Source organism: Plectrocnemia conspersa, unplaced genomic scaffold, assembly GCF_051122295.1.
Source record: "Plectrocnemia conspersa isolate PC_06_02 unplaced genomic scaffold, ASM5112229v1 ptg000001l, whole genome shotgun sequence".
Lineage (NCBI taxonomy): Eukaryota > Metazoa > Arthropoda > Insecta > Trichoptera > Polycentropodidae > Plectrocnemia > Plectrocnemia conspersa.
In genome coordinates, this window is record NW_028277165.1 from 21,259,354 (window position 1) to 21,285,936 (window position 26,583).

The 26,583-nt window shown below is 33.2% G+C and overlaps 1 protein-coding gene across 7 annotated transcripts in view; it reads left to right on the plus strand.

The window, feature by feature from the left end:
• The window catches only part of LOC148239172 (protein groucho-like), a 153,116-nt gene that overhangs the window by 9,051 nt on the left and 117,482 nt on the right, over positions 1-26,583 (plus strand). For 4 of the 7 annotated variants that reach the window (XM_088181971.1, XM_088181942.1, XM_088181981.1 and 1 more), the window contains exons 2-4: positions 3,916-4,304; positions 22,501-22,616; positions 24,174-24,237. In XM_088181971.1, the coding sequence (XP_088038097.1) occupies positions 4,236-4,304; positions 22,501-22,616; positions 24,174-24,237 (249 nt within the window). In that variant the 5' untranslated portion in view covers positions 3,916-4,235. Of the gene's footprint in view, positions 1-3,915; positions 4,305-22,500; positions 22,617-24,173; positions 24,238-24,998; positions 25,063-26,583 lie in introns of all 7 variants that reach the window. The other 3 variants (XM_088181935.1, XM_088181963.1, XM_088181954.1) reach the window with 3 other exon arrangements.

Genomic DNA, 26,583 nt, shown 5'->3' on the forward strand with positions numbered 1-26,583 from the left:
CTACCGTAACCGTCGCAGATCGTAGAGCTGGTCCGCGCCGCCAGAACACAACAACAACAAACAATCTAGACTACACAGATCTCCCCATCGCCCACCGCACACATCTCGAGAACATGTGTCTAGTTTGCGCAAACGTATGTCGTACACTCCCACGTACGCAGGCGGCGCGCATAATTACCGCAATTATCACGTGACAATGGGCCGCAGCGACGCACACACTCACGTTCACGCACGATCACGCAAATTGCGGCAAGCCGCACAATGAACGCGCCCGTTCTTTTATAAATAAATAATATATAATAGTGTGTATAAATATATAATACATTCCGATTCATTATGCACGGCCGATGGTATTATTACAGTATCCGCTCGACGGGAAGAGCGCGCGTACGTACGCGCCTCATTAAAAGTCCATCAAGTGCCACGGCATGGCGGAAGGATTTTATGCACGCTTTATGACGAGGGTCATCGCATGGGTCGTCTGGGATTTTATGACTTTTGCGCTCTGGTGCGAACGTGGCGAAGAACTTACCCTTTGGGCGTTAATTGCGGTAGTCTTCTGAGTCAGCGTGCTTATGGATAAGCTCAATCTAAGAATGGTCCCATTTTCAATCAACACCCGTGTCCATTATAATAAATAAAATAATGTCACTACTTTTAGTAGAATATAAATATCGGTTAAATAACTGTTATTTTAATTGATTTTTAATGAGTATCAGTCTGTAAGATAATATTAAAGACGAACTAAATTAATTTTTTTATTTTTAAGAGATAATATATCGTTATATTTTAATCCACTTTGGTCTATGTAGTCCAATAAAGTTTCAACAGAAGTCAGTGCCGCCTTGTCACTATTGTACTTGTTAGTATCTTCTTCACTTGTATTCTCACTATTACTTCTTTCCTCTTCTGTTTGAGTGACAATAGAAACGAAATCCGCGTCATTCAAGCATTGAAATCCTTTAAAATTTTCCATTAATCTGCAATGGGAAAATGTTTCTCCACGATCGAACAAGTTTTACTTGCTTTACGTTTGACCAAGATTTTGCTATTTCACGCATAACATTAAATGTCATGTAATTTTTTGTGAAAAAATGCTCCATCATCGAAGATCTCTATCCATGTTCCATTTTGGTTTGAATAATCAGCGAAAAGATTTTTTATTTCAGTCCTATTAAATGCTCCAAGTGTTTTGCTTTTCCAATCCACATAACTGTAACACGCTTTTAAAATAATTTAAAAATTTAAAGTTTACATTATTAGAAAATTGTCAATGCCTAATATGTACGACCTTGCTCGATTTTAATTAATTATCACGATATTTGTGAGATTAAGAAAATCTAGGTAAATCTAATCTGTGATGATCTATCGGATTGATAATTATATAAAAATCACTCATTCCAATCTCCCAGACACGAAAAAAAATTAAAAACATTATGGTTCATATGGGATTCGAACCCATGTCTTTCAGGTAAACAAACCGAGACTTACACTCGTTTATTCTATTGTATTTACTGTGTAACGTGAAAATTAACGTTTAGCAACAAAAAAGGCAGGAGATTAATGTAAAAAAGTTTTAGTTATGATACCAACGGTAGATAAAAATATAAAAAAAACTTATCGACGGTGATCCTTATCTTTGAAATGTTATACAATTATTATTTTTTCTTTGAATGTTGCAGTGTTTTTAAAAAATATTATTTTTCACATATTCTTAAGTTCTTTCTATATATTAATATAATTAAAACCGTTTCATGCTATTGTAATATTAATGGGGTAACAAGTTCACAAATTAATTTACTTTTTCGAGCATAAAGACATCAACAGCAATATTACCATTTATTTTATATATTGATATCCAAAGGATTAAAATACTTAACTAGTTGAGGGTTAATATTAGTCCGCCCTTAATATTCTCAAACGCTTGTATAATTCAGTCAATTATTTCGAACCATACTTTTGTTCATTTCGCCCTTTATATTAACGACGCCTTATATGTGGTTTTGCGTGTAAACATATAAAAGAAGTGATTTTTCCATTTAAAACCACTGCACGTGATATTGCGCTAGTTTATGACTCACTTAAAAATGTGATAAAATATTTTATTTAATGTAAATATAATTTTTTTTATTATATTAACAGTACACATAACAAATCGTAGGCTAGAACGTAATTCTGGAGTTCCTCATGATTCCAAATCTGGGACCATTGTTTTTGTTTATAACACTTTTTGAATGAAATAATCCGAACGATTTCTGATTCAACCCTATACTTTTCAGAATTTGAAAGTGATCAATATATTTTTCTTATTATTTCTGTGAACATGAATTTGTCAGAGAGATTTCCAGCTTAAATTACGTACGAGAGGAAGTAGAAATTTTCTCTACATGTCAATAATATTTGTGCCAAGTATTATAATATGCTCGGCTTAGTTTCATTTTGATAAGCTATCAGTGATTCATGTCCTTTATAACACGTTAGTCTTACGAGACCAAATATTCTCGCATAATTTTTGAGATTACTATATGAGAGGTTTGGGTCATTATCCTTTCCTCTATCTACGAGCTTTAGATTATGATTCTCTGTGTGTTATTCTAGAAAGTAATATATCGCTAAGCATTTCCTTAAATTACTGAATGGCACTGTAGACAAACCTTCTATCATCGATAATTTATAGCTTTAGGTTCTGGAACGTCCTCGAGTCACACGCTCAAGATAACTTTTCATACCGGTTTCACTGAGGACATCTGCACTTGCTAACTCGCCTATGGTAATAGTCATCCAGCTTCTTAATTTAATTTCAGCTATGCGGAACTGAACTATTTATTTCAAATGTAAATAATTATATCAAATTAAAAGTATGTCTGACCAGTACATCGTTTAAAATATACAAATCAAATTTTGCATAGGTAAACATAAGGACCCCGCTTAAAAAATATTTTTAGTATATAAAAAATAAAATAGATTGTTAAGATGTATTTGTATTATTTTTGAAAAGTAATAGTAGTGATGTATTCACAACGCGAGAGGTAAAAATCAGCACGATCTATTGAGATGAGCATACATGAGGATTGACACTAAATTATTTTTAATGCGTCTTTCCGGTTGTTTGCGGCCCACGTGCCGCGTTTAGTATCCCTGACTTCGATTAGGCGTTTAATGTGGTTTATTGGCGTTGTTCATTGTCTGTTGGCGCTTCAATTGATTTTGGCCAACGGGCCACCGCCAATCGCACCGCCAATTTACATCCAAATTGTGGACTTGGCCACTACACCACTGGATAGTTGGCTAGTCGATAATGGCACAGATTTGTTAGAACGAAATTTACAACTGCATGCTGCGCGAATTTATTCTGAGAATTAATAAAATTATTACGACAACAGTTTTTACTGTCAAATTCCAGCTGCTCTATTTAAATATGTACGTATATTTGTACGTGCTTCGTGATTCTCAATATATACTCTATGTATGTTTTGTGTGCATTTTAATCATAAGCGTTAGGTAAATAAGTAGACCGCGATAGATAAATAAAGTGTATTGTGCGATATCGATAAGGCTTTCGATTTGCGTTATCGATAAGATGGGTATTTTAAATGTTATCATTTTTTCCCGAATGCTTTTAGGTAATAATAAAAATAATATCTATGTATGATTTATATCTCATTATAATAATAATTAACCAACATTCAAAAAAATTAGCAGTTCAGATATTTATTTATTTCACGATAAAAAATATATTAGGTATCACATTTAGTTCTAAACCTTTTTTATTTTTTTATATATAAATATAAATAGGAATAGCGTCTAAATAAAAATAATTTTAATTGTGCACCGGTTTTTTTATTATTTATATTTTGTTTTATATTAAAACTTTTTTTGTTAGAATTTAACATAATTTTTTTCTGTTTCTTTCAGAGTATCGATCCCGTCGTGAAAATTTCATGCGGTGTCTCGGATTGCAGTGTTGTCGGATCATTTTTTAATACATTGTGTGGTTGTTGTTGTTGCACTTATTGATTTTGTGCGACGTCACACAGGCCGTCGTCTAAAGTGCTACTTTACCAGTTTTGAGTGGTTTTCAAGTGTTGTTTCGATATAAGAAGTGAATATATTGTCGTTGTTGCTTTGGCGAATTTGGATTGCAGTGTTGATTGGATTCGATGAAGAACTCTGCACCTATCCTAGGCCAGCACATGTTGGTCAGGCTATAGGGATTAGTGTACAGGTTCAGCGCCATGTATCCTAGCGCTGGAGCCATGAACGCTGCGGCGGCTGCTGCGGCAGTGGCTGCTGCCAGACATCCTGTAAGTATCACCTTTATCTTGCCTAGATCATAGTATCATTATTCAAACATTTAGATTTAATCCTGTGAAGCTTTCAATGGTTACGGCGGATCTGCTGCTGGTTAAGTAACATCTAGAAAGATGTTGACGGTACACAACAGTAAGCGTACTAGAGAAAGGCTATAAAAATATACATGCCAATTCGTTTTTTGTTGAATAAATTGTTCCGCTCAAGACACTGCAACTAGATTCCCAACTATTCGAATATTAAATAAAAAATCGATGAAGTATTCGAATGTATTTTTAATAATTTTTATCTCGGTTTTTATCGATATTAAATTATTTAACTAAATAGGTGGACCTTTCAAATATTTTGTTTCTTTCAACGAACGAATTCTGAGAATTCGGTCAAAGTATACACCGCCACAAATATTCAATTCAAAAATATTTTTCGAAAGCATTTTTTTTATTGAGTAAGAGCATCTGATTGTCTCACTTTTCGAAACAAAATAAAGGCACATGAAAGGTCATGGATTTATAGAGTGGCACCTAGTCACTCACGTAAATTTAGATCTACACATTATTTCATTCTAAAATTATTATTTTTTTGAGATAGTATAAAATAATATTTGTATAGTTGAAAATTGGACGAATAATTCGAATATTCGATTAAGAACCCTAACTGCAACCTAAAATTGACTTAGAGAAGTCTTCGTCTCACACTGAGTTCTGAGTGAGAAGTTCATTCGTGTCACACTGAGCGGCTGGTCTCTAACACAGTGATGCTGGGAGATTTTCCAAGCGTAGTTGTCTCTAATGACAGTCCAAGTAGGAAGTCGAGTGAGAGATGAAACTCGCTTAAGTATGTAGTTGCTCATGGAGAGAAACTTCAGCGCCTTATGCAACTACAAGTGGAGGGTGGTTTCCTCCAGAATAGAGCTCCTGTTCTTGTGACTTATTTATTGTGGAGGAGAATTAAAGCATCTTGATGGCAAATCGTTCAGAATAATGATACATAAAAATAAATTAATTGTATTCCATAGAGCTTTAGTGCGATTTTAAGTAATAAACCTTGATATTCATCAAGATTAGAGAAATCTAGTCGACCGGTGGATTATAGTAATATTTATTACTGTTCATTTAAATTCACCAGAATTACGTGGATTAATCCACAAACTTTCTGTCGATAAAAAAATATTGGTACTACTAATTTTTAGTGTAGAAAAATATATAACATGCTTTAATGATTGGCGTAAAAATGAACAATTTTAGTTGACTTCGTTAAAAAGGTCAAAATTAGCGATCGAATTAACCACCACAATTTATTTTTGTTGCTATATGATTCGCAATAGCGTAATTTCGTTTCGTTTCGTTTCACGACAATTAGCAATTGTGCAAAATATCTTCATCCACTTTCTAATTAAAATAAACGTTGCTTATACAATATGCCAGGCGAGTTTTATATCAAAACACGCCATTAACATTTAAGTAGCTGGTGGCGTGTGCGCTTTCGGTTTTCTCTCTCTCACTTGTTCCTACAATATTTTATACTACAATCGCGTTGTTTTGTCGGACACGAACTCCCAATATGAATTATGAGATGATTATAGAAAAAAACTTTATGTACTACATGAAAGTTTAATTTCATTATTATATAACCGTTGCTCATGAACGTGTTATCAAAATGGACGATTTTACGCTTTGGATGGAGTGGTATATTTGCCAACTGTTATAGAATTTAATAATACATACTAGGTGTGATCCAAAAATACGGCGAATGAATTTTTATAGCAGCAACTGCTGACGCTTGAAGTAATAAGTTCGATAGCCTGATCCGTTGAGATAGTCAGTGTTAAATTTGCACAAGTTGTGATTTGTCAGCCGGAAGAGTTAGCTCGTGTTTTCCGTGTCTGTCGCGAGGATTTCGACCAACGCGTTAACATTAAGTTTTGCGACCAACGCGTTAACATTAACAAAATTTCAGCTACAGTTTATACTGAGTTTTAAAATCAGAAAACAAACTATTGCGCATAATGCGAGTTACCACATAATAATGTTCATTATATGATTTCAAGACATATGCCGCATTACGCATGATTTCTTAAGAAAGAATCATTGTATTGTTAATATGCTACTCTCATACTTTATTTGATTGTTAGTCATATAAATTTGCAACACAACTATATATGTTGAATATTATATTTGGTGCTGACGTGGTGTTGTAATTAGATTCCCAGAATGTGTGCCTTGATAATGTTTATTTTGATCGATGCTCATAGAATTAATAATATGATAGCTACGATGAAAAATTGTTTTAGGAATTTTGATAAGATAACATCAATGCCTTTCGCTAAAAGAACGGTTGGACAAAAGCTTTTTTTTTATCTCTGCTTTATGCGTTCGTGAGCGGAATAAGATAAGAGGAGCATCGATAATGTATTTCTTCGGTTGGAGAAATTAATAGAGCGGCTTAATAGTTTTTCGTGTCCGAGCTCGGGTCACGACCGACCCTAATTATACACCTAATGACCCGTCGTTTCCAGTCGTTCTTCGGCATATCAGAAGACAACTGAGGTCACATTGTCCAAAAAAAGCAAAGTTCAACGTCTGCATAATTGACGATGTTGTGGCGGAATCGCGATTCGACTCACGGAGTCTGAAAACGGACACTTTCATTGGAATTCCGAAGTCGGTTTTTGCGCAATAGTCCTCCCGGCAAATTGGTGGTGTGGCACGTGAGAAAAATGAGAATCGAAAGGGCACGTTGCTGCGGTGATATTCTGAGTCTAATTGTAAATCAACATACGTAGAGACGGACGACAACCGACGGGACGTGCTCGCCAAATGTCTCATCGGGATATAACTAAAACATATCCTTAGTGAGACAATGAAGGAAGGAAGGAGGAACACCCGACGAATTATAAATCTAAATTAAATAATCGCGTCATAATATTGAAATTTAAATTAGACAAATAACTACAAACAATAATTTCTAGTATAATCCACGCGCGTACGATGAGATATATTCTCTTTCGCTCGCTCGCGTATTAAGTGACAAGAGTGAGTGCGAAAAAGTGGGCGTGCGGAACGCATGTATTACCTATCGAAATCATTATGTATGAATGCATCTAAACAATTTCAAATCATGGAATTTGTAACTCCCGTATTCATGTCATAGGCAATTATTAACTTAAGCTTGTTATCATAATACTACGAAACGATATAAACAAGGGCAAAATAGATCAATGCTTTCACAAAGTGTATCCATGAAACATACACGACTTAAGCATGGATTGTATCCATCCATACGCGTATTCTCGTACGGTCTATTTGCTTTATTAGCCCCCGTCTGCTTCCCCCTTGTGTCGGGGGTCGAGGGCGTGCGCCCTTGTCGCGTTTAATGGCACAAAGGGGGCGACCGCGAGAGCCTCCACGTGCCGGCCACTTCCGGTCACGTGTCCGCGGACGGAACTACCATAAACCCCGTCATATACAACGAGAGTTGACCGCACCGCTCTTCATAACCCACCCTCGCGTGATGGGTTACTCTATCGCTGTTTATCTATAAAAAAATAATAATCAACGAGGGTTGACAAATTGATAAAACACAAACGTTTGTACGAGTGGGGGCGTAAAAGTAAATATGCTAGCGTTTCAGTCAAAATAAGAATAGTTCCGCGTGAGTCGTGATGAAAAAATATAATCACAACTTTAATCCTGATTTTTTTTATTCATGACTTATATATGGATTTGTTTTTTGTTAAACCACTTCTCAGAGAACAAGGAGTAGATAATCCCTTGAAAGATGGAACGCTCTAATTTATTAATGCGGATAGGGGAGAATTTTCTACAGAGGGTTGAGAAGAGATTGAAAAGGTGCAGTATCAACGCAGGTCAGAGAGCGCTGGTCGTTGTTGAGATAAAATCGTTATTTATTCTCGGTTTTTATTGACTTTTATGTTCTCGGGATCGTAAAATATTTTAGCGGAGGAATCACTGTAAATTGGGACGGGACTTAACTTGAAGTAATGTTTCTTAGGAGAATAGTGGAAACCTCGTTAGATGCTTTTATGGTCTTATGAATGGATGAGACAATATAGAGTATTTATTACTCTTTAACCTTTAGAAGTCCAAAGACATGTATGTCATTCATTTACGTACATATTTTCTGTAAATAAATTAAAAAACTGTTTTTAATTCACTCAATATTTAGACCAGGGGTAGCTAACTCAAATGATCTTGCGGGCCACTTTGAAAATGCATCAAAACTCTGCGGGCCATATATAAAATTATATATCCCCATATTAGGTTTAGATACACTATAGACATTTTTTTGGAGTTAAAAATTGTCAATAGTGTATTGGCGATTATAAAATAAATATATTTTGTAAAAGTATGATGAATCTCGCGGACCGGAATTTAGACAATATTAAAATTTCAATAATAATTAAAAATAATATCAATTAAATAGACCTTATGCAGCACTCGACTCTTTCGATGTAATTTTTGATGACTTACGTATTTATCATTTTTTCTTCACATGCAATGTGCATTTTTTAATGAAGTCCAAGTACTTTTTCAGCAGTAGATATTTATTTATATTGATATGCGCTAATGAAATTAAATGCTGCTTTAAATGTGTATGAAACTATTTGACAGTTGCGAAACGTCCATTTTCTGTTAAAACTCATTATGAATGTTCTATAACTATAGTTTTATATCTTTCATTAGGTCGAGTCCAAAATATTTCTCTCAGTGGAAAATAAGCGAAAAAAGTCTTGAAAAAAAGGCTTGCATATTGCTTCATAGTTTGTCTGCACTTCGATATTATACTATGTTTTGAAAATATGATAGCTATCCTTACATATATTACTACGGATTTCTGATATAAGAGTGCTAGTTAAAGTATATTCAAATCGAATTTTGCTTAATAGGAGGGCGCAAAAACAATTATCACTTCTTAGAAGTCAAAAATTCACGTCAAAAGCAATAAAATCGTCTCGGTGCCGTCGTAGTGGGAACGCTTGGTAACGAGCGTTCCCACTGCGACGGCGACGACACGGTTTTATTGCTTTTGACGTGGATTTTTGACTTCTGAGAAGTGATAATTGTTTTTTGCGCTCTTCTATTGGTCAAAATTCGGTTTAGATATGCTTTATTCAATTCTCATCTATTGTAAGTCGGAATATTGTTATAAAAAGTCTTAATATGAATGTGCTTTCCACTGCGACGGTGACGGCATGATTATGCTTCATTCGATTCTCAAAAATATTAAAATAATATATTGTTACATTAAAAAACTAATTACTGACGTGTCAACTTTTGCCCCTTCCGCTTGTAAAAATCTGAAATGACATCCCTGTTCCAAATCAGAAACGAAGTGGTAGTTCTGAAAATCCTGGTGAATTCTGATTTATTTAGCATTATAAATGTGCAGAAATTTAACGTTCAAAGTTGTGATCAATATTCATGATTCTTCATTTTTGTCTAATACAGATCATTAACATGTATAACATCTGAACTGTAGATTCAAAATCGACCATTGTCTCTAATGTACAATTAAAGGATGCTGTACTTACTCTTTGATTTTTTGTTAAAGTTAGATCCAACGGTGGACATCTGCACGGATACGTGTTGTTCCGCAGATGATTTGACTTGAATAAAAATTCTAGTGGCTTAGATTATAAGCCATATAACATCATTCTTAAAAGGCTTTCAAAAAATAATGTTCTAAGCCTTAGAGGCAAATATTGATATTCTTAATGTTTATATTAATGGTTAGTATATTATTTATTTTGTTGAATATTTAGTATGTATTTAATTAAAACGACGAGTCACTTCCGCTTGACATAATATATTTTTCTTCAAGTTCTTTGGTTCTTATTATCTTTTGCAAATTGCAGACGTTACTGCTGTATTTGTTTCTGACCATCTGTCAAAATAAATTGATCGATGTCAATTCTGACCATTTATTATTTATACTGTCATCATTAAAACTGATTGCGACACTTAAATATAAATACTGAATATAAAATATTAATAACTTTAACAATATGCTCGTCGTGTATTAATTTATGGCTAATTAGACGATCGTTTTGGTAGATGACAGCCTTAATTAATACAACATTCCGATTTAACAAACGGTACAACCCTCCACGGGTGCAGACACAACAAACAAACAAACGCGTCTCTCCCCGCGGTCATTTTTCATGTTCCGTTTTAAATTTTGTTTGGCAGCACCGCATTTAAATACAATTTCACTTAGGCGCCACCCCCATCGCCCACCCTCAGACGACTCACCCCGCGGGTAAATAAATAATCGCCTCGGGCAATTCCCTTAATGGTGTGTTGCCAGCGCTAAAAAATGGGGTGCCAAAGGACGAGATAAATCTCGGAGCATTTTTTTGGTTGTAAATGGATTAAAACGTGCGAGAGATCGAAGTGGCCCAATCGCTTGAACCAGGGGGAGATTGATGTGATACTTTAAAAGTGGCCAGTATGCTATATTAATCTTGTAAAAGAGCGAAATGTCTTTGATTCAACTTATGCCTAAAACCATTTAGTTGTAGTGTTTTTTATCATTGTAAAACATTTTATCTTTGCAGGTATAAATAAGCAGTGGAATTCTTAGTTCTCGGAATTTTTATAGACGTTCGGCTTTCGCCCCCCGTTATCCTTTATATTCACCTGTAGACTACCTGAATAATGTAAATGTACCTGCCTTTTATGTCAGTTCGAAGAAAAGCCAAATTTTCGATACAATGCCTAACAAAACATTATTCCTTCTTCATAGATTTTTCTTACAAAGCGATTTATTTCACAATAGTATCCATGAAATGTAAATAAAAGCTGTGACAAATTATTGTGAAAGCTTGAATACGTCACATTTATGCATTCCGAGTTATCTACATATATTGCTCTTATTATTTCAATATTACAATGCAATTTTATGGAAATCTGGTGTGACATTATGTGTTTTTTTATTATAATAAATCGTTTGCTGTATATAACATTATATGTAACGTTTTAGTATATATAACATTACACAAATATACGACTTACTTCCGAATTCATGACCTATAAACACATACTGAATACAACATCCTAGCAGTAAAATACCCATTGTAAAAAGGGTGAACTTTTCCGGTACACCTAATATAACGCACATCCAGCCAGTCCCTTTCTCTTGCTCTTTTGCAAAGGCTTCCCTCTAACATTGTATCCAAGCGAGTTTAATATTATAAAAGGTCTTGCGACCGTACAGATACACAAGGAATACTAGACTTTACGACCTCAATAAAGTTGCCGAGGGACTCTGCGGAAATAACTCATTCGTTCTGAGCCTAAAAATGAAGAAAGTGAGCACCACTGGTCGCACGGGTAAAAGATCGTGGTAGTTCTATGCATCTATATTATAAATATGTACCGCTGGGAGTGCACCATCGTAGAGTAAACGGTAGTGTTTCGCCACAATGTATTTTCTTTGTGCATCGTTGCAGTGTTCCCCGGGGCGTGTTTTGCCAGAGAGTTCTCTATCTTGTGTTCCTGGATTTAACTCCTGAGACCGCGCTAATGAGGTTCGTTTCCAACTCCCGCAGCTGTGTCTAGAATATATAAATTCTATAAAGCGTATCAAAACAATACGAAATCTAATATTTGTTCCATCATTGTCTTGTGGATAACTTTTTTTGATCTGCTGCGATCTTGGATTATATTATTAAGAAGTTGATGTTTGTTTGCTTAATATGTTGTAGAATACGCAGAATTCAATAGCAACGGGAAACCTTAAGAGAGATCTCAGCGGTGTTTCAGTCATAAAAAAAGTATCGCCGAATTCAATTTGATCCGTCGTGGCCTTTCACGCTTTGTTAGAGGCACTTTTTCGGAGAGCGTTTACCTCCTTGGCTGATCTGATGACAATCGGCCCGAAGTCTTCACGGTTCGGTGCGATTCGGTTCGCTCTCCGTTGTTCGACTCGCTGAGTAATCGATTCTTGGCTGTGAAAATATTTTACAAAGCATGCGAGGAATTATTGCCATTATAAATAGACGCTCGGAATCGAGAGGAAGTAACATTCTGGTTAAAACTTGATGAAAAATGATCGTTCATGGTTAAATGTTGGCAAGAAGGCGATAATCTGTGCCGAATTGTGTACTAAAAATATTTATGTTTCATCATTCGATTAACTCTAAGACATAATCTTATTGTATTTTTAACAACAAACTGATATGATATTATCTATATATGTAGTATATGCAATGTTCAAGATGAATGCTCTTTGTCACATAGATAAAATAATTGGATGTATGTATGTATCATATACACTGCATACGGTCAAAAGTTTATGACCAAACTATTTTTTTGATGATTATTTTAATATTCCTTGAAAAAATAAATAAAGAATGAGCAAACTGTATTTTGACCGAAAATACAGTTTGCTCATTAATACATCCTTTACTATTCTTGGCATCCTATTAAATAAATTTATTAACGCATTGGTTGATATGTTAATCCATTCGTTCTGTAGACATTCTCACAAAGCTTTTCGGCAGTTTAGTAAGTGTTGACGAATATTCCGTTCCAGGTTATCTCACAAAAGCTCAATTGTGTTAAAAAAACCCTCTGCATAATTTAGAAGCATGTTTGATATCGTTGCCCTGTTGAAATACAAAAGCTGGTCCAATCGAATATATGCCCATAGGTAAAACTTGCTATTTTAAAATGTTCTTTTTAAAAATACGGTCTATTTTAACTAGGTTTCCAACACCTGCTGTTGAGAAACAACCCCACACCATGACTGAATCACCGCTCCGCTTTGTTTTATAGTTAGAACGGTACAGTTAGTACTCTAACAAATGTTCTACGTTTTGATCCAAACAATTCTAACATAGATTCATCAGACCATAGCACTTTGCATCAATCTTCAATTGTCTAATGTTTATGCTTTATGGCCCACTCATGCATTTTCTTTTAATTTCCGCAGCATTGCAAAGGATTTTTGGCAGTAATCCACGTTGCACGGTTGACAACGAAATATTTTCAAACATTTTTTTTTACTGGAAAGCAAATTTCTGTTGCTGTAAGTCTTATTTCTTTTACTAGATATTATTATATGCTGATCTTGTTGATTTTATGTTATCCTAGGTCTTCTTTGAGAATTTGTATCAAGATTTAGTCCTGTACTTTCGCTTCATGCACTGCCATCTCATATTATATTAGAAATATTTAATTTTTGAGCAATTTAAGTTTTTCTCTCCACATGAAGAGTAATGATTGAAGTGTCTAAAACAAAACGGTCTCAGATTAGGGTTTTCAATTACTAAACTATTCGAATATTAAATCAAAAATGAATATTCGATATGATAAGTACTAGTGAAATTAAATGCTGCTCTAAATGTCAATGAAACTCAATTTGATGGTTGCGAAACGTCCATTTGCTGTTTAAACCCAAACCTAACTTGACCTAATGAAAGTCCTAAAACTAATTATAGTTTTAGAACTTTCATTAGGTCAAGTCCAACATACAAACTAAGCTAACTTATCTCTAAATGTAAAATTATGCATATGTCGCATTTCGCAATATGCTCCATAGTTTGTTTGCACTTCGAAATCACACTGTTTACTCTACGTTGTATGTACACACCGAATTTTGGTCAATAGGGCGCAAAAACAATTATCACTTCTCAGAAGTCAAAAATTCACGTCAAAAGCAATAAAATCGTGTCGGCGCCGTTGCAGTGGGAACGCTCAGTAACGAGCGTTCCCACTGCAATAACTAGAAAATATCTGGATAATGCGAACATAGAAGCTCCGAAATTGCATAATAAGGATGGAAACCTGACAAATGTGTACCGCACGAATCGATGTCCTCATAATGTGTTTTGAAAATCAGTAGAGAATTATTTTCTGCAATAAAAAGTGGATTTTCCACTATAACTAGAATATATATGGACAATGGTTAGAGAACAAAGAAGCTGTGAAACCGAGTTTTCACCCGAACAAAAATTATGGTGACAGTATGATCGATTGTTTTATAAACCAGATGAGACTATTACAGCAGGATTATATTATAGAGAAATTTAAATCATGCATAGAAAATTAACAATAAAACATCCGATGATTTGGAGAGATATTACGATACCTCATACTTCATTAATTACAGTTGCAAAATTAAGCGAAATTTTGTCTCATCTTCCATATTCTCCCGACCTTTCCCCTATAGACAATCACGTCTCTAAACATTTAGACAGTAGTATATTTTTTTAGGTATCATGTATTAGTCTCATAATTGCATTTTAAAATAAACAGTTGGATATATGCCAATTTTTTATTTAAAATTTACTGTTAAAAGTCGTCTTGGCATTAAATATGATTCGCTTAAACTTTCAACGCAATTCCACTATTACATTACACAAGCTCATAAAATTTCTAAACAAACCAATTAAACTCATGTTGTCTTAACACATTTTTCACAAGAACCAAAAACAAACAGTAGTATCTATCGTTCGTCGGTCATGTATGTACGCTCTTTATTTGCACGCCTCTACGCAAATTTGCTCTCCTTTTTACGTGCCCAGCTATCTTCGCACTTGGTGTGTATGTTCTTCGGCAAATAGTTGACTATAGAATGTGCAAATATGAATTAGCAAGAACGAAGTTTTTACGTCGGATTGCACAAGCCAAACACCTGAATTTGCACAGCCATGAAATTCGTCAATTATATTGCCTGCGTTTTGTTTTGTCGGGGAAAATACTCTTCTTTTTTCTACTCACTCGTCCATCTTCTCTTTCATCGGTCATGATGATCGTCACGATCAAAGTTTGCGCAATCTGCAGAAATGTTTTTTTCTCTCCGGGGAATATCTCTGTCGTGACAATTTGCACAGCGGATCGGTCGTCGTGTTTACACAAAACGGTGAAACAACGGCAATTATCACAATAAACAATTATTTACTGTTACGATTGTATCAACACGTTTATCAAAAGCGTGGGCATAGCAAGCTGGACAAACACATTCAGACGTTTTGATTTTTTTATAGAAAATAGTTGGGCTTGTGGGCCGCTAATTGGCATTGCAAAACAATATAAAAACAGACCACTTTTGACACAGTTGACACGATAAAGAGAAATTTTATTATGAAATATTGTTTCTTAAGACTTTTCTTTTTGGACATTATTTTTGCTTTGTTTTATTTGAAGACCATAGTGTATGATTGCTTAACTTGATAGCACGTTTTCGTCACGTTCTGTGAAGTAAACATTCTGTAATTAAAAACATATAAATAACCATTGTTTTTAGTTGGCTAAATAATGCTTGATCTTGATAGCTCGTGTCAAATTTAGGCAAGGGAATGAGGATATAAGACCACACACGAAATGATTGCTCACGTTAATTAATCTAAATATAGTTGAAGGGTTCAATTTTGTTCTATAAAATTACAGACCTATCTTTTAACTACCCATTCATTCAATATTGCATTGAAATTCGAGTAGCAAGAGATCTTCACTCATCTTCAAGCACTACTTTTTTTTGCATCAACCAAGATATTAAGCTTTCGTCTCATATATATGACTATATTCTGTAGAGAAATAAATTACTTTTGATAATACACTTTTAAGAATCAATTTCTTTCCTATCCGAAGTTTATTCTATATTATATAAACACTGTATTTATTTAATTTTAGGCTATCCATGTTGTCTGTGTGTACTATCTATGACTGTGTCATCAATTTATTGAATATGATTTCTGTCTACATAAAGCTAATATAAAATCTATAATGAAAAATAGTCATTTATATCTAATTACAAATTTGATTTTTAGGTGTTCTTATTTAGTATATGATGAAATGTTTACGATGTATTTTATGTGAGTTTCATGCGTGTGTTGCGCTATAGATATGTACGTTTGTACTCATACATATACTGTATGCACAACGACAGCTAAACAATTAACGTTATCATTATCTCTCCTGTAAATATTTGCTTAACTGAACGTTATTACTATCGCAAGTGTTTTCCTCAATAAACATTAACAGATCTCAATAAACTGACTCATATTTGAAAACGTACCGTTAAATTGATCGATAAATTTGTATACATTATTCATTACATCAAATAATATTTCCCTACGACATTCGCAGAAAAAGTTATTGTTGTTTTAAAAAAAAAAAATTGAATACAGTATGTATTGAAAAAACATTTACAATTTATGCATGTATGTATGTTAGCATACAATAATTACTATACATATTTTTGCTCTCGCAATTCTACAACATCTGCATCTATAATAATTTGTTACAATATGCTTTGTTTATACTGTTATATAAACACTAAGGAACTTTGCTTGTTTATCGCGCCTTTTCTTTCTCGCGTTTCGACTACCAATATTGGGGTCATCATCTTGGGCGTAATCTGGACTTATCTCAACCGCCGCAGACTTTTCAGTTGCGTCGTATTTGATTCGATCTTGCGATTTGATATATTTTCGTTTGTTTTTTCATAAGAGAACAATAAGTGTATTGTTTTATTTAAATGAATTTATATTTGTATGACTTTGTTTTAAACCGGTAATCATGTATTCGAAATAACTTTCGCGTCGTCTCTCATATTTTGTGCTATTTTTTTTTAAATTTAAATTGCTGTTTCATATTTTTTACAATTTATTAAACTTTTGTCTAATGTTTTAGTTTATAATTTATATGTCTAGCAGAATTTAAATGTATCTTTGATAATATAATTATGATTTCAACTGACAACGGCTCTGACATATGAGTCGAAACGTAGCGAAAAATATTTGTATAATATTGAACATATCTTATTTAGCAAATTTTAAAAGTGTATCTTGATATTATGTGTATAGTTTAAAATGATATATTACAATGGTTTCATATCCCTGCTTTAAAAAGAAGGATCGTATGTGTAGCATGTGAGTTATGTTGACACTGGGCATTGTGTTTATTTAAGTGTTTTCATTAGGAGCTTGTGTACAGTGTAGTTCAGAAATGAGTAAGAATCGTGGTATATAGTGGTTTACTACATACATATGCTGATCAAAAAATATGTGACCTAGCTTGTGTATTTATTCAGTTCAAAGCACAGTTTTCTCTCCAAATATAAACACTTCAACTATGCTCTGCATTTTTAAAAACTACCATCTCATTGTTCTTGATTGTCCTGAATTTATCTGATAAGGAATGTAATCAGATACTTTTGATGATACATGATACACGTGTAAGATATTATAGGTTTACATTTATGGTCGGGGAGTCGCAGGTCGAATTCCAATACCCCTTTGTGTCATCACGACTTGTATCTGTGTAAATTATCTTCTTCGGCAGTTGTAAAAAGTTAATGGAATGAGTCGGCGAGACCATTATGGTGTTTAATTGCGGCCGATCACGAATCCGGAAACGGTTTCACTCTGCGGTCGAAACAACATTATCTTCGGCGGCCGCGAAAGGCTTGCGCCATAAATGCTAAATTATATACAGCACATTTTTTTCCTTTTTTATTTTCGGTAAGATGCATACCACTTGCAGTCGAGTGGTGGTTTGAAGAACAAATGAGAAATTTGTTTTCACAAAAGGCGATAATCATGCAAATTAATAATGCGAGTTGTCATTCATTCACCTAGCGAAAAACGACCGAATTTTATATGTCAATGCGTCACTTTTTCACACGTCATTTGATGCGCATATATTGATAAGGAAATGTTTGATTACATTAGTAAGAAATATATTATTAGTTAATACATATAAAAATACAAATAAAAAATCACAGACCATATATTGATTTTTTTTATACTTTTATTCAAAAACACATTTTGACTATAAAATTTTGAAGTACATTATTTATTCGTCATAGCGATATTAATAAATTGATGGTATCTAAAATTTATCTTATCTGTTTTTATAATATTTTTAAGATACGCGTAACCTTCTTTGATATTTCATTCTAATCGTTGATTGTCATATAGAGATATGTAGTACAGGCGGCCCTCGACTTTCGCACATAATTGGTTCCTGAAAATGTGTGCGAATGTTGAATGTACGAAAGTCGAGGGAAGTAAAAAAAATTGAAATTGTGTGTATTTTAAAATATTTATTTATCAAGTAAATATAAGATGTTTAAGAGGCGTTTAAATGAGGTTTGCGGTTGTTTCCTTTGAAAAGTTATCAAGAGTTAACTGTTTTCCACTATTCTTTTTCTTTTCTTCATATAGTATTTTATAACATTTACGCACTTGAGATACGCGTTCTCCATTGGGATCACAATCTTCCATAATATTTAAAAATTTGTCAAGGTGCGTGAAGGCTTCATTCATATTTTTCATTGTTAAAGAGTTTTCCAAAATAAACCTGTCTCATCTACATTAAATATTTGACTAGAGGAATATTCTACATCTTCAATAATTTTGGATAATTAGGAAATAAATTCTTTTGCAGCATCTTTATCCGCATCAGCCGATTCACCAGTAAATTTAATATTATGAAAAGAATACCTCATTTTAAAATTATAAAATCAACCGTTACTTGGTTGAAAAACCGTGTTAAAATCTTTTTTTAATCTATCCTTCCAATGTTTGTGCAAATTAAGAGCTTTTGCTTGAATAATTGAAATACTCAGAGGGACATCTTTTTGATGTTGGTCATCGATCCACGATGACAAAGATTTTCCATTTCATCCATGTTTTTTTTTGCTGTGTTTTTTGAAAGCATATCATTAAAGATTGTGGAAATATATCTTTATCTTCCACAATTTTGAACGTATTTCTTAATTATATTTTTATTTTGAAAAATTTAATATATATATTAAATAGTATCATACGAACTTCTGATTGAAGCAAAAAATTCACCGCTATCAGAACGTTTTTTTAAAAAAAAAAAAATTAAAAAAAAATATTTTTTTTAAATGTGCGAAATAGCGAGTTGTGCGAAAGTCGAACGTTCGAAAGTCGAGGGCCGCCTGTACAATCGTGACGGCGACGGTATTTTTTTATATTTTCAATATGTATTGTTTTTTCTGTGCATGATTGGCATAAAGCTGTCATATATCATGCCCTGCACATGTATTTAAATATATAATAATAAATAAATAATAAAAATTTCGCTGGTTTTACTTCACTGGAGGGGTTAACCGTCGTATTGCATACTCATAAATTAAATACAATTCACGTAGGCAGGATCTGCAATGCGGCTCGTGACTTTATAAGCTTAACATGAAACGACTGAAAAGATTTCCAAGATGTGATCGGAATGTTTGAGAACGATGGAACTTTCACGGAGAAATATCAAAAAATTGTGTCTTCTTCTTCTCCGTGAGGCAGCAAATGCAAATAATGAAGTTGTTTATTGTGTTAGCGCAAGCATGTTTATTGTATTAGTCTTTCAATGGCAGAGTCAACTCGCGTTGTGTGTGTATTTTTATATTCTCCGAATCGATGTTTATATACGTATAAATTATTCATAAACACGAAAACGCTTTTTGGGATCTTCCTATGTACACACACCTCTGTTCAAACATTTTTTTCCTGTTCTTTTCTCTGATTATATTTGGATAATAACGCGAACGCGTGTGCGATCATCTCTTTCGCTGACTCATTAATCTGACGATGTTTGAAGAATTAATCATATATTTTATAAGACAATATAGATATATAAATATTTTTTTATAGGCGACCCTTTTTGACGACTTATTTATAAAACTTTAAAACAATAATATATTAAATCTAAAAATAAAAAAATATTCTAAATATTTAGATGTCTTATCAATTGATTCTAGATTACCTACACACATCTAAATTTATTGCTATTTAAAATATAAAATCATATAAAATAAAATATATAATAAGAGGTACAAGTCGTATCTGTATTTGTAGCCTAGTGCCTTTTTGATAGGCGCGTTGAGATATTATTTGTTGCATTCTTGGCGTAGCGTCTACTCAATAAAGTTGCTAAGAGGCGGTGTCGACAATCCGCCAATGCTTGACTTTTTTTAGCACAATAGTTAAAGTGTAGTTAGATAATATACCTATTTTTCTACTATTTTTTTAATGTGTTATTACAATGTTCCTTTAAATTATTATTTTTATATACAATTACTCCTAAAATAAATTAATCAAAACCAACGAATTAATCTAATGAAAGTTCAATAACTATAGTTAATTTCAGAAGTTAAGTTGTGTTTTGTTAATTCGCTTATAGTCGCTGACTATTGACCTGAAAGACCTGGGTTCGAATATCATATGAACCATATTGTTTTCCAATTTCAATCATGTCTGGGAGATCGGAATTAGTTATAAATATATAATTATAAATCTGATCGATCATAACAGATTAAGTTTACACAGATTTCCTAATCTCACGGATGAATATTGAGCTAGGTCGTACATATTAAGAATCAGCTCATAGATAATAACTTATGTATATGTATGCAACAAAATTTTTTTTGTTAATATTATATTTTTGTTAGTAGAAATACCGGTAAAAATGTATTCAGATATGATTTCACTGAAAATATAACTTCAATGGAAAATATACATTATGCATTATGCATATAAAACCCTATTATGTACATACCATAATTTCCAAATTATTTCATAGTTGCAGGTATGTATTATCTTAATAATCTTATAATTTTTCCTTTTTAAACTTAGTTAATTTAATGTTATTTTTTTGCCACCCTTCCCTGTTATTTATTTGTATTTTTTACATAAACTTTCATTAAAAGCGACTGCTTAACATATTGAACAAGTATTTATCCCAACATGAAATTTCCTGGAATTTTCACTCGATCAACAACCTTCTAGGCATTTTCCTAAATTGCCTGGCGAACGACCGCTGCTTCGATGCCGACACAAAAATTTCCATTAACGAGATAACGCCAGGCAATTGTTGTCGTTCAACGTGGACGCTCCTACGCTGATGTGATGGACGTTGTAATGGTTAAAAGATAACGTTTAACGTAAATCATGAACACGCTCCGCCATTAATCGACGTTTAATAGACAAAAACGCTTCGTAACTAACCAAGATACCGACGCATTATGCTACAACGACACGCTTTTCATTATTATGATAAATTAAAATATTATATCTACTAATAAAAATGGTTGGCAACGAATGCCCGAGCGGTCAATTAAACGCGTGAATTAAAATCGTGTCGAGTACTTTCATTGATACGAGCTTTCGCGTCGAACAGGGTTGCCACTTAACGTCCGGTTATTATTAAATTTATAATGGTGTTTTCCGAGTTGAGCGATTGGGTCGTTTATTTTCGATTCTACTTATAATATATCTGTTGACAGATGTGAAAACATAATTAGTCATTATCTCATTATATAATAATGATTGGGTTTTGCGTCGTTTTCTGTACCTAATTGATCGTTAGTGTTTATTATTATATTTATTTTTATTGGGCTAATTTATATTTAAATTAAAATATATTTTACTATATATTATAAGTTGAAAAATACCTTCATTAAATGTATTCGTAATCTTTCAGTATTACTCTCGTGACGAATGCAGTGTTTAACATAAAGATTATTGCAGTCCATTGAGTTGAATTTTGAATTATAAAAATATCTTTTGAGTGTATTTTTATTTTTATGAACCGGTAATATAAAGGTTAGGGTTACTGCATTTTTATACAGTTACATGTAAGTTACAAAGAAAAATGTATTGGAAACTCGTTTTAGTGTTTCTTGATGTATGCGTTTTATAAGACCCCCCTCGTATCTTTCTCGGGCAAATAAAAAACGCAAAAAAATACAACTGGATATCGTGTTCATTATTTTAGCGATTTTGTTTTTATTTCTTCCAATTGAATTATCGTACGTTATAAATCTACACGTGTGTATGTTATCTCGCCGCGTGAGGTTTTTCACGAAGGTTCGTATTTTACAAAGTAGCCTTTTTGTTTCTGCTCGATTGCCTTTAATTTATTACCGCCTCCGGTAATTTGGTGGTCAGAGTGGCTCTCGCCAGAAACGACATCTGGTCCATCCAATACGACACACACCAGTCCAGAGAATCCAATACCGGTAGCCGGTTTCGAGTTTCCTCTCCAGACAACCGGTTTTTTGTTTCGCTTCAGCCTCTCGTGTAGTTGCTGTTTACGTTTATTTTTATTCTTTCATCTTCTTGTCTTTCGCACGGCGCGCAAATTGGTTTTTTTCCGTGGCCGTGGATATTTTTTTCCGTTATGATTAAAAATTAAGTTTTTATGTGTTTTTCAGGGGCCACCGCAGCCAGGACAACCTTTCAAATTCACCGTAGGAGAGTCCTGCGACAGGATAAAAGAAGAGTTCAATTTTCTGCAAGCGCAATATCACAAGTCAGTATATCTATTGTTATTGTTTTAAAGTTAATTATATCTGATTAAAAAAAACATTAACCCTTTACTGTCCAAAGTATGATTTCACAATATTAAGGTACGACAATATTTGTTATTGACTTATAACTGAAATAATAGACGGGGAGAAATATGTATATGTAAGTTACTAGTGTCAAAATAAGATCCTAGATAAAATATAAAAATCTCAAAATAAAAGATAACAATAATTATAAAAGCAGGTTTTTGAATGTCTAGTTGCATAAATACTTGAATTAAAAAATATCATATGAATGAACATCAATAGTCATTCAAGAAATATGTTACAGTAAATGTGAATAACATTACGATTTAAAAAAATATATTGTATATGTTACAATAAATGTGTATTATCATTAAAAATATATTTTCACTAGTATTTCAGTAAAATTATACTAGTAAAAATATAATTCCACCGACTAGTAAAATTATTCGCTGCCTTAAACTATTATTTGACAGGAGCGAAACGTACATTTGCCAATTAAAAAAAATCGATTAAAACGTTAAAAAAGTATTCAATCTGAGTAAACTAATTATGCGAATAGAACAATACAATTTTACTGATGTGCTGTAAAATGAAAATTATAAAACTATAGACCACCGCCACCCTGATTTTTTTCTAAAAAAAAATTCTAGGGCGACACATTCCATGTAAAGGCCAAAATGATAAAATGATATATATAGAAAGTAATACCAATAAATTGAAGAGTATGAAATAAATTAACATAACAAAAATATTTTATAATAATTTAAATAAAAGTCGAATAATACATAATAAATATATAAAATATATTAACGAAATTTAATAATAAAAAAGTGTTAAAATAAATCAGTTTGATACATTATCACTGCCCTAACAACTTAAATGATATTTCTACTAGTGAAAATATAATTTTACTAATGAATACACATTGACTGTAACATATACCTTGTAAACATGGGTTCAATTCACATTTTTATATTTTTATCATGTCTGAAATTTTTCACAGTTTTCCTAGATTTTCCTGATTTTACTATAATTCAAAAATGAAATCGAGCCAGGTCGTGCAAGGGATTTGTTTATAAACGGGTGTTTCACTACATATTTGATAGTTGTTGATTGTGTTTACCACGTTGTAACGCATTGGGCTAGCGGCTGTTGATTTACTAAATAACTAAATATAATGATTATTTCATAACAAGTCATTGAAAATTTTTTTATGAATGTATCATAGATTTGTATAGCACATTGGCAGTTAAAGGGTTAATGCAATTATTTTAATATTGAATTTATGTACAAATATATGTATTTTAGCGGAGAGTTCGAGTCATTAATATATATATTTAATACAATAATGTAGATTCTTACAGGTTTTTAAAATTGTAATATCTTGTGTTTGTATATTTTGAAAGGTTTTAAAGAGATGTTTCTCTTATTTTAATATGTACATATATATTTCAGATATTTTAGAATGGCGTATGTACTACTAATTATTATATATAAGAATTTTATTTATGAATCTATTCTTTTACGGTTTTCAGTTTAAAGCTGGAGTGTGAAAAGCTGGCCAGTGAAAAGATAGAAATACAAAGGCACTATGTCATGGTAAGTTTCGATGGAGGAATTTGAGATAATGGACGCCTTGATGTGCTTGGATCACGAATGTTCATTATTAGCATTGTGTCGTATGTTGGTTATTGTTGCACAGTTGTGATCATCTATGCTTTATGTGTATATTTTTCATATACAAAATACAGAAAAATAATATACTAACCAATACTACAATACAACAACATTTGATCGTCTTTGGGTTTTAATACACAATTTTGATTACAGGGTATAATTTTAACCTTTCACAGTTGCGGATGCACGCGTCACATAATACCTGCATGATTTTCGTCGCGATTTTTCATCATTGAAAGTCATATTTCTTAGAGTAACATTTTTACGTTAATAATGAAGAATCGCACTTAAATTGTTTATGTACAAATCTAATAATATTTGTGTATGTTTTAATTGTGTGACTCAGAGTCTGTACAAAGATGAGAAATATACGCTCATTGTTCTTGATAAAAATATACGATTCTGAGTCACTCATCTACATTGTGTAATAACTTTCAGTTTCATCCACTAACACGTTCATTTTGGATTAATTCGTTTTTGTTTTTCTTTTTGTTTTTGTCAACTCACACACACAACCCTGCTCGCCGCACCCTAAAAAATAACATGGACTTGTGCACACGCCTGTTGTCTCTGTCTACTGCACGAACTAATGCTATGAATGTGTATCGCTGTCCTGTTCGTGTGGCTTGTGTGTGTGTTGGCTGTCAACACGTCTGAATGCACTCTTTTCATTCAACCAACAGTCTAAAGTTGGAATGTGAAAAGTTGGCGCAGGAGAAGACAGAAATGCAAAGGCATTATGTTATGGTAAGTGTTGACACGCTAGTGTTTCATCTTAACCCGTTAGCGATTTAACCCGAACTGGATTGTCGATACTACTTAGCTACATATTATCTGAAACTTGCTACATAATAATAATAATACTAATATTAAATCGACAACCCTGTTCAGGTCGCGCCGTCATCCGCATGCAAAATGTAATTAATAAATTAACACATCATCATCGTGTACAGTGCGTTCGCAAAGTGTGTTGTAACGTTTTGACTTATTTATTTACGACTAATTGTCGAATGATTTGTAAAAATATCGTGTTCGCATTTCAATAATTGTTCGCGTGCCAAAAACTTTCGTGTTTCGCGTGTTAACTAAAATTTATACGTCCATTACTATTTTTAACCGTGTTGTCATAGTGTTTCGCAGAAACTATTTTGTTTGCTTATTTTTTTATGTCGCTGTAATTGAATTATCTCGATGAAAGTCGGCTTTGAATTATTGCGTCCAATCAACGTCGTCCCCGCGGTCAATTATATCGTGCAATGGGAATATCCGTGGGGTCGTAATTACCCATTATTATCCGCGGATGTTCCAATGACCGTGCCGAAAGTGCATGTCCATTTGATAATCACCACTTGTGCAATGTTGTCAGAATTATATATAATTCAATAAGTTCATAATAACGTTGTTACCGTTCAATTGCACGTTTTTTATACAATGTATATATAATAAAAAAATATAATCGACACATAAAAACAGTATTAAGTCATTATACTGAACTTCAATTTACGAACATAATTGGTTTTGGAAACGTGCTCATATTTCAGAGCACTCGTATATCAAAGCAAATTTCCTCATAATAAACAATAGACACTTGAGTTGATTCGTACGAAACCCCAAAAATATTCAGATCGAAATCATACCTCAATAAAAAAAAATTATTTGCTTTTGCTACAGCCTCACTCGAGTGGTGCTTTTCCATGAAATATTACACTGTTTCCCACATTTTACAGATCCATTATCTCATTTTTAGTGAGGTATATCTCAGCCTTTTTAGACAAGATCTCGTCTGTAGTCTAGTGCTGTCGTTCGCGATGCTTCGTTGGTCAGCTTCAGTGGCGTAGCTAGGGTATGTGCCGCCCAGGGTGATCCTTAAAATTACCCCCCCCCATACATTTTTTGCAGGGTCATAAAATCAGCATTTCTTAAATTAATAAATTGATTATTATTAAGCTCTTGTTATTCGTGGATTTATATATGTTTTAGTGCATTCAGGGTTAAAAACCACACTAGACGATCCCATCGCGAATATGCCGCCCCCAAGCAAGTGCCGCCTGCCCCCCCCCCCCATAGCTTCTGGCCATGTTCCTCCATGTCGTCTTCATTAATTTCCAACGAAACAATTTTAGCAGCTCCTGTTTATGAGCAGACCCGTTAACGCAATTAGGCCATAGTGTTTAGAGTTCTCTTCGTAACTGATGATCTTTTTGGAAATGTTTTTTTCAAAAGTCTGAGGGTAAAATTAGTTCCTTTGGTCACTTCGCAGCATCGCTG